This window comes from Lygodium microphyllum, chromosome 10 (assembly GCF_053477565.2).
Source record: "Lygodium microphyllum isolate KBCC chromosome 10, Lygodium_microphyllum_v1.1.10, whole genome shotgun sequence".
In the NCBI taxonomy this organism is placed as follows: Eukaryota; Viridiplantae; Streptophyta; class Polypodiopsida; order Schizaeales; family Lygodiaceae; genus Lygodium; species Lygodium microphyllum.
Window position 1 is genome coordinate 113,848,763 of NC_141144.1, and position 8,682 is coordinate 113,857,444.

Below are 8,682 nucleotides of genomic sequence, written 5' to 3' on the forward strand. Positions count from 1 at the left end.
TTGTCAGAGCAAAGACACTTTAATGTCTTGCTAGTTATATCTTCAGCAAACACAGATTTGGAGAGTCTCGATAAGCAACATGCTGGAAACTGTCAATAAAATGCAAGTGACTGCCATAAACAGCAAAACGCAGCAGTAATGATGACATAGCAGGCTGGAGCCAGCTACAGAACTGAGAAAACGTTTTTTGGACCTAGCTTCAGCCATTTAGTGAATTTTCAGCGTGTGGGAGAGAGAGAAGAGGTTGCTGATCAAAATTTGTTGTGCAGAGGAGATATTCAAGAGGTTGCTAGGAGTTGCAGGAGACCTTGTTGATGCAGGTGACATCATTTGATGTCTAATAATGCAAGAGGTAGCATTTAATGCAGGCGATAGTAGTTGGACACTTCCTTGACAATAGGCGACAGCAATTTCAGTTAATTAGAGTAGACATCAGTTAATTTTAGCCAAACACAGGCTGCAGATGTCTGGTCAGTAATAGACACAGCAGTCTGGTGCCTCCGAGGCAGTGGTTGATGAGTGAGAACTATTACTTGGTGGCTCTGCAGATCAACAAATGCAGACCTAGAGGGTAGAAAACAGCCGCCTGCTAATGGAGGGCCAGATGAAAGTGCTACGTGATGGACAGTAACCTTGAACTAAGATATATGTTGGGAAGGGGTGTGGACAGAAGTGGACAGGTGCCAACAATCTGCAAGAAACAAGGATGGACTAAATGGTAGGCAGCCTGTCTATTTATAAATAGTGGATCCTCCCAATTTAGGGTTTAGCTCATGGGACACAAACATCTCTAGAGCGCACACCATTTTTTGGTTAATTTACATGTTTTGGGGCTGTTTTACAGCGTTAATCTGTTTATAGTGCATTTTTAGCTCAACATTTGCATCCCTCATCCTCACCAAAGATAGAGGCATTTTCAACTTTTTTTGCTTCATGGCTGCCTCAACTTATTCTTCATCAGCATCCGGCATAGAGCGTCGACCGTTTGCTGCACTCAGGATCCATTTTGGAAGACGATAGTGTCCAACACTCTCACCCAGCCTGAACCCAAGAGAGGCATTTTGACTGTTGGAAGTCCTCCACTCCTTGACCATCCATTGTATCATGCCCCACATACTCAGTTTGTTCATTCTTCCTCATTCGTCTCTTTCTTCTTCCTTTGCATTTTGTCTGAATTCACTGTGTTAGTCATGTTCATACTCTCTCTATGTTTTCTATGCAAACTCTAGTATATCCTCACAAACCATCCTCCAAGGTTAAGAGGACCATCTTAAGCAATGGTTAGCTCCTCATGGTAAAAATGCACAACCTAGGAGATGCTTGTCCTTATTCACTCAATGATATAAAAACCAGGCGACATTCCAAAAGGGTATTTTTACTTCAATCCACAAAGCATTGTTACAAAGTTTTAAGAAAATGGCTAATGTATGACCAAATAATTAGTCATCAAGCTTATCGACAAAGCTTCTAAAGTAACAGAACAAAGGAATACATGCAGTTCCCAGAAAATCCTGCCCAGAATAGCATTTATGAGAAATTGACTGAACCAGGCAACAAAAGTACAAGAACCATTATTGACCATATCATAACTATTTGCTTCAGCAAGCTAGCCTACAAAATATGTGAGTGTACAATCAATCTTCAAAGCAAAATATACAAATCAGAAAAGTGAATGTACGAATCTAGAAGTTGTGGACAAAGATTAACAACACTACCAATAATCAGCTTGCTTGGAACAAGGGAATATACAAGGAAAGATTTTGATATGACCTTGAACCAAAGTTTAACTCGGAACTCCTCACTTTTGCTGTCAAGAGAGCTACAATCGTCTTTTTCAAACTAGCCTGGAAATATAGGGGGACTAGGGGAGTTACTCATCAAGACATATTTAAACAACTGCAAGAAATCATGCAGCTTCAAAATAAGAAGTGCTGCAAATTTACCTTTATCTCAGGGCCTGTTTTTAGCTTTCCTGCTAAAATATTAGCGCGTAGCTCATCCACTATCTTCAAAGCCGTCTTGGGGCCAAAGTCTGAGACAAGCAGTGCCTGTTCAAGGTGATCAACACATAGAGCTAGTATAATACACGTGATCTTCCATTCTACACTCGTAGACCTCTTCTGGTCACCCGTATAAGTGGTCAATACTGCTGAACTTACGTGATGAGTGCACCAGCAATACAAAGATCCCCATTATTGCATATTATCGTTTTGAAAAGCACACTGATGCTTAAATAACAAAAGCAATACATCGCAAGTGTATCTGTGTAAGTTTAGACTGTCAAGTGCACATAAGACAATAATATGCACGCACACAACCAGGTATCATATTCCAAATGTCTGCCAGTCAAGATGTTCTTCGGATTACATATGTTTGCCGGTGCAAAAACTCTCCTTCCAATCCGGGAAATGCGTGATTGAGTGCAGAAAAATAATGCTCAATTCTAGAGCTGTTCTCAGTACAGGCGCACATACGTACAAACCTTAGCTGAAGTAATACAAAATCAAGTGCTATGAAAAACTTTCGTGAGCTGAAGGGAGAGCAACGGTCCGTACCTCTTCAAGGTCGTCCAGGACTTGTTCTGAATCCGCCAAATTCCAGTAGGTAAGAAGCTCATCAACAACGGCGAGGTTCTCTCGTGTCTTGCTGAAGCCAGAGAAGAGGCGCTCTACGTCGCTCTTCGCCTTCTCCTTGATGACACGACCAAGGCGGCCAAAGAAGCCAACTTTTTCTGAGGAGCAGCGGACAGAAATGCGCGGCCATCGATGCTGCTGCTTCTCGTACGGCGATGGAAAGAAGGACGAGGAGCAAGGAGAGAATGGTTGGGAAACACGGCACAAGGAGTGCCGGCACAGCGAAGTAGAGGAAAGGGAAGAGGAACATGACGACGCTGGTGGTGGCGATGGTGAGGATGAGGATGATAAGGACGACGAGGGGGGTGAGAAAGGAGACGATGAAGGCAGTGAATTGAGCGTTTGCAGTGCGCAGGACGCCATTGCCGCACCGCTCTCTAGCTCGCTGGCCCTCCCGCACTATCGACTGCCACGTCAGTATCTTTAACATCCGGGGGCACGGGCCCACAAAGCCCCACCGGTAAGAGCCTGGTTCGCGCCAGGGCGAGCGGGGGGTGAAAGGGCAGCAAAATATGGAGGTAAAAACTCATTCCGACCGGCTCCCCTTCTGCAAGCTGACCACGTGACTACCAACGTATCGCTGCACAGCCAATCGGGTGACTCACGAGCAATACCATTCACCTTGCTAGCCCCGAGTTACCACCTACTTTTGAGCGGGTGCTAGAAAGGCAAAGTGGGGGTTCTTGAAACCCCACTCCCTTGGAGGCATAGGGTGTGACCCGGGGTTAGTGGGAGGCCACTCCCTCCCTTAAACTTGGGGGCGACACGGTTCTAAGCGTGTTTAGTATTCACTAAAACATTTTTGGATGCCAATAAAAAACTTGGCTAAAGGACTATGGGAAGCCTGTTTCAAATGCAAACATTTATTGATTCTTTCCCACATCCCAACCTAACTCTCCTTTGGTGTGCCTCAAACTTTGTGTGGTTCAGTTTCTTCCACAAACCAATTGCAGATCAAGATACTAGGAAGACATATAAACTCTTTAGGAAATGCATTAGAGCTTTGGGGGGCTTATGGGCCTATGAAAGCAAAATGTAGCTGACTGAAGAACAACTTAGGCAAGCTTATCAACTAAGACAAATAGACTTAAAACTCCTAAGGGAAAGAATGAACATGTGGGGGGCCCATCTCTCTTCTGCCCATTAATCTAGACAAGCCCTTCAATCACATAGGGATATGTTTAGTGGGGGACAAACCTCCTCTCCCCTTCCTAATTTATTAAGCAGCAACTCTCTACTATACAACAAACTTAATGAAAAATGGCATATCCAATGGAGGCCAAAGCAATGGAATTACAAATTTACCCATTTGTCTTCCCAAGCTATATAGCCCAAAATGTATTGTTTGTTGTGGCTAATTTTAAAATGTCTTTGGACTAATGACAGAGCTTTGAAGGTTCAAAAAATATTCGCCTATGCCCATGATGCAACATCCAGATAGAAACTATCCATGTCTATTTATAACCTATCCACATAATACTAATATCTTTTGTTTTTTGCAAGTTTTGATAATGCCTTTTCACCCCACTAGATTGACATGGAAATAACTTCTATTGGGTGAAATTTATGGAATTCCTCTACATGTGTGGAATTGAATGAGAACCTACTACTTCTTGAATATCTCGAAATGTAGAAATAAAAAGGTGTTTTGGAACTCTAATAAAGATCCCTTCTTTGGTTTTAAATCTGATTTGTTGAAGTGGATGTTGGCAATTTCCAAAAGCTCCTTAAAGCTATCCAGGAAGACAAAGTTGTGACGACTGAGAAGGTGGAAGAAATGGCCACTATTCTGCTAGAGATTAAGAAAAAGTTTACTTGAATAGCTTATAAGCCTCATGTGAAAATAGATGCTTGTATATGGTTACATTATGATCAAGAGCTTCCTTATTTTGAAGCATGCTTCATTTTAAAAGCAATATAACACTTTTTTTACCCTTTTTAATATATATTTTCACGCATTCTATTAAAACAACCTTGTTTTTTTTATGTGAAGACGGTATATAGTATGTAAGATATTTACAACTTTATAAAGACTAGCTAGTCTTTAAAGATGCAATCAAATTTATAAGTGTATCTAAGTGAGAGAGAGTGTGTGTGTGTGTGTGAGAGAGAGAGAGAGAGAGAAAGTCTTCCTCTTCTTCATTGGGTCAGCACAATGGATGTCTTTGTTTGGAATGGTGGAAAGCTATTTGAAATGAGATGTGGTGTCTCCTTGGCCTCAACTTAATTACTTAATTGCTTAACAAAATTCTTAACTTTTAGAAAGGACATGTTAAACTTAGTGGCATGAGTTTGTCTTACACATACTACCCTGATAGTTGTCAAGGAGAGGACTCGAGAGAGAGGAAGAGGAGGGAGAAGACTACAGAGAAGAGAGAGAAGAAGAGATTCAAAAGAGAGAAAGAGAGTGATGAGGAGAAAGAAAGACTAGAAAAGGAGAGAGAAAGATAGAAAGAGAGAGAAAACAGCCATGAAAGCTGAGAGAGAGACTGTGTGTGTGAAGGAGACTTGTATTATGTCAAAACTGGATACAAAATGATTGGTACCTTTAGTTTTTATACCTGCCTCTATGTACCCTATTTCCCATCTCTTACATTCCATCCCCTCTCAAAAGAAATTTTTGTCCTCAAAAACATTGGTGGACTGTTTACAATGGTTGAATGTAAAGAGAATCAAAGTACTACTCTGTTATAAGTGGCTACAAAAATAGGAAAAGCACTAATATGTACTGAGTAATTGATGGAATCAGAAGTGGAAAAGTAAATAGACCATATGGACATCCATTTGAAATGATAAAGCTGAAAACTAGATCAATGTAACTCTAAGAAAAGACACCTGCGAACAACAAGCAGCTTGTTGTCTACTACAAACCCTCCAATAGTAAATTTGGGATATCTTTTGATGGGCACATCCAAATCAAGTGTGCAATGAGTCAAAAGAAAGTGCATTGAACATACTTTCAATTCATAGAGGTATGACTCCTCTGTAATCAAATCAGAATTAAAATTGAGCCAAAACAGAGAGCTATCTACAAATTGTTTGCAATAGAATAAGACATGAAATGCCTAGTCTTCAACCAAATAAACCTATGAAAGATAAAGATTTGGACCCCAATATAGATGTTGGCCTAATGAAGGTGCAAAACCCTGCCCATAACCTCCTGGATCAAAAGGTATACCATCATAATAATGATCAAGAGGAGAGAAACTATCATCAAACTCATAATCTTGACCACTTGGGTCAAATGGGTAGGAAGAAAGATCCCCACAATCATAACCATAATCATATCCATCATCCATCAGATTATAGCCATCATGAGTCTCATGTACATCCTCATTATCAGCATACCGGTGATCAAAATCATTATCCAAGTCTTCATAACCATAATCGTATGCATACCACTCATCTTTTAGTTGGTGTAGTCCCTGATTGAGTGTGAGCTAATGCATATCCTCAACTAATCCATCATAAAGCATGATCAAGAACTTCAAAATATTCATTTTCAGTATGCTCATATTCTTCCTCAAATGGTCCATTAGGTGATCGCTTACCAAGCGATATCCATATACATTGTCTTCTACTAGAGAATCGTCTTACTAATCAGCTTGGTCTTCTTCATATGGTTGGTCTTCATGATCTTCATCTTGATTAAGTGTAAACTGATGCTCAATAAGATCATCATGATGTTGCCCCAAAACTCTAACACCTTTAGCATAACCATCCATATCTATGAGTGCCTCATGTGATTCTTCAACTAATATGTCATGAGCTTGTACATCTTGCTCTTCATTGTTCCCTTCTTATATATCTTCTTGATTATTGTCTTCTTCTTGCTCATATGCTTGTTGTTCATATTGCTCATTATCCCCTTCTTGTTGTTCAACTTGCTCAACGCTCTCTTCTTCATCATCAACAACTTGAAAAGAACTCATCACTACATTTCAATGATCACGAGGTATAAATTGATTGGGATACAGGATACCATGGTAGTTATGAACTTGCTGATGATCAAAGCTAGAAGAGTACTAATAAGCATGACCATTATCAACATGTTCATAAGAACTAGGCTGGTGAATTAAAGAATGTCCACTGTTATAATCATGACTATGTTGCTAAAAAGATGGATGCTCAGAAGCATAATCACGTTGCCCATAATAGCCATTCTGCTTGCCAAGGTTCAATGGAATGATACTCTGCATTATGTTATGGTACATCATATCTATAAGCATTAACATGCTGTCCAGATGTACTTGTATACTACTCATGTTCGTTTGCATGTTGTTACTGCCCACATTCATAAGATGCATGCATATCATAATGTGTGCCATCGTCATATACATGTTGGCCATAAGCATAAGCATCGGGTGCATAATGCCCATGAGAATACTCATCATGACCATAATACTTGTCATGTTGTTGATGATACTCAGGGTGATGGAATTTCATACTTGATTCAAGACTTGCTCTATTTTCTCTATCCGCCTTCATAAGAGCAATGTATCAATCAATTAAAGCTCCAAGTTTATCAATATTAGCATGCGTTTGAAGCCAACCTTATTCAATAGAGCTAGAGTGATTGATCTTAGTTGCCATTGTAATCAAGTTGCTCTCAGAATCTGAAAAAGCAAGCAAAACCAGATATGATTGCAATATCAATGTCTGAAGGTATGTTCGTTAGCAGCAAATGTAGCCACTTCAGCCATATTTATGATTGATGGTATGATGGCTTTGTTGTACAGTGGAAGTAGTGGCAATGGAGGCCAACAAATACAAGAGAAAGCAAGTCCTAGCACTCTCTCAAGAACACTAGAAAAAGCCAAATCTTCAAGTGCAAAGTCTCAATTTTCTACAACAAATCAGTTCTGTCTCTGTTAGACAGAGCTTATGTACTACTTTAGGTTTGATTGGAGATGTCTTTGGATATCTTGCTCAAAACAATAAAGTTCTCTCAGCCTACGGCACCCCTTCTAGGTCAAATGATGGCTCCTCAATTTGGCTTCTTTACCTGGTCAATTGTCTACACAACAAGTAGCACAATTGCCTCATCAATGGAGAGCCAACTTGTCCATCTCAGGTTGCCTAGTCTAGCTTGAATCATTTCTCCACTTTTATAATCGTGCCAACGCAACAATTGCCTATAATGTATCCACAGTCAATGCAACTTGATTCCAAACAAATACAATAGCCTCAGGACTCCCAATTGTAGTGCTTTGCTCATGGCAACAAACTTTGATACAAGAGAAAGCAAACTATTGTGCCTTTTCATTGTCATGTTGTTTTCTTTCTTCTTCTTTGTGTTCTCCTACTTATCTTCCTTGTCTTCTCCTTCTTCTTCTTCTATCGATGATGACGATGACAAAGGATGATCCTTCTTGTCCTTCTCCTTCCTTTTGAGCTCCTCCTTGGGCCATTAAACTCTTTAATCCAAAGGAATCCTAATCTCTAGTGGCACCCTAAATACATGTGAAGACTTATCCTTTATCAACCACTTTTAATCACATTTGCACAAGGTGAAGGAGCCTTGGATGATATGGACATTTGACATAAACATATTGGCCATCTAAATGTGCAACGGTTGAAGAATATGCAATCATGTGGAATTGTGACAAGCTTGTCTAAGTTCAAAGTGGTTGACATGCAAAAAGTGTCTGTCCCTTTTTTTATTTTGCTTCTTCTTCTTCCTACATTCCAATGCCAAAATTTTTTGACTATGAGGAGGGATGATTCTACCAGTTTAGGTGATGTATTGAAATTCTCAGTGTCACCTTCAACCACTAAAGATTCTCTAATGAATGTTGCAGGAATTCCTTTAGATGACTGTAATCTAGTCAAGAATTACTCCAACTACACAGAGGGGCACCTTAGTTCAACCTATGCCTCTATCTTCAATTATAGCTCCCAACACAAGATCAAAGCTATGATGAAAGTGAATTGAATGAAGAAGCTAAGCTTGTGAAACCATGTGTAACTGCACCAAAGGCGAAGGCACCTCCTGAAAGTATTGCTAAGAATGGAAAACCATCTAGCAAGTTGAAAACTACTTCAAAGA

The 8,682-nt window shown here is 40.0% G+C and overlaps 1 protein-coding gene across 2 annotated transcripts in view; it reads right to left on the minus strand.

Moving 5' to 3' along the window:
• Positions 1 to 3,076, minus strand: part of CPFTSY (signal recognition particle receptor protein, chloroplast (FTSY)) — a 97,218-nt gene extending 94,142 nt beyond the window's left edge. Inside the window, exons 1-3 of one of the 2 annotated variants that reach the window (XR_015692196.1) lie at positions 2,556 to 3,076; positions 1,944 to 2,048; positions 1,771 to 1,844 (exon numbers count right to left, since the gene is read on the minus strand). Coding sequence is in view for 1 of the 2 variants with exons in the window: in XM_087686779.1 (XP_087542905.1) it covers positions 1,771 to 1,844; positions 1,944 to 2,048; positions 2,556 to 2,996 (620 nt within the window). In the remaining variant the exon portion in view is untranslated. The remainder of the gene's footprint in view (positions 1 to 1,770; positions 1,845 to 1,943; positions 2,049 to 2,555) is intronic. The other variant, XM_087686779.1, reaches the window with a different exon arrangement.
• Positions 3,077 to 8,682: the final 5,606 nt, after the last annotated feature.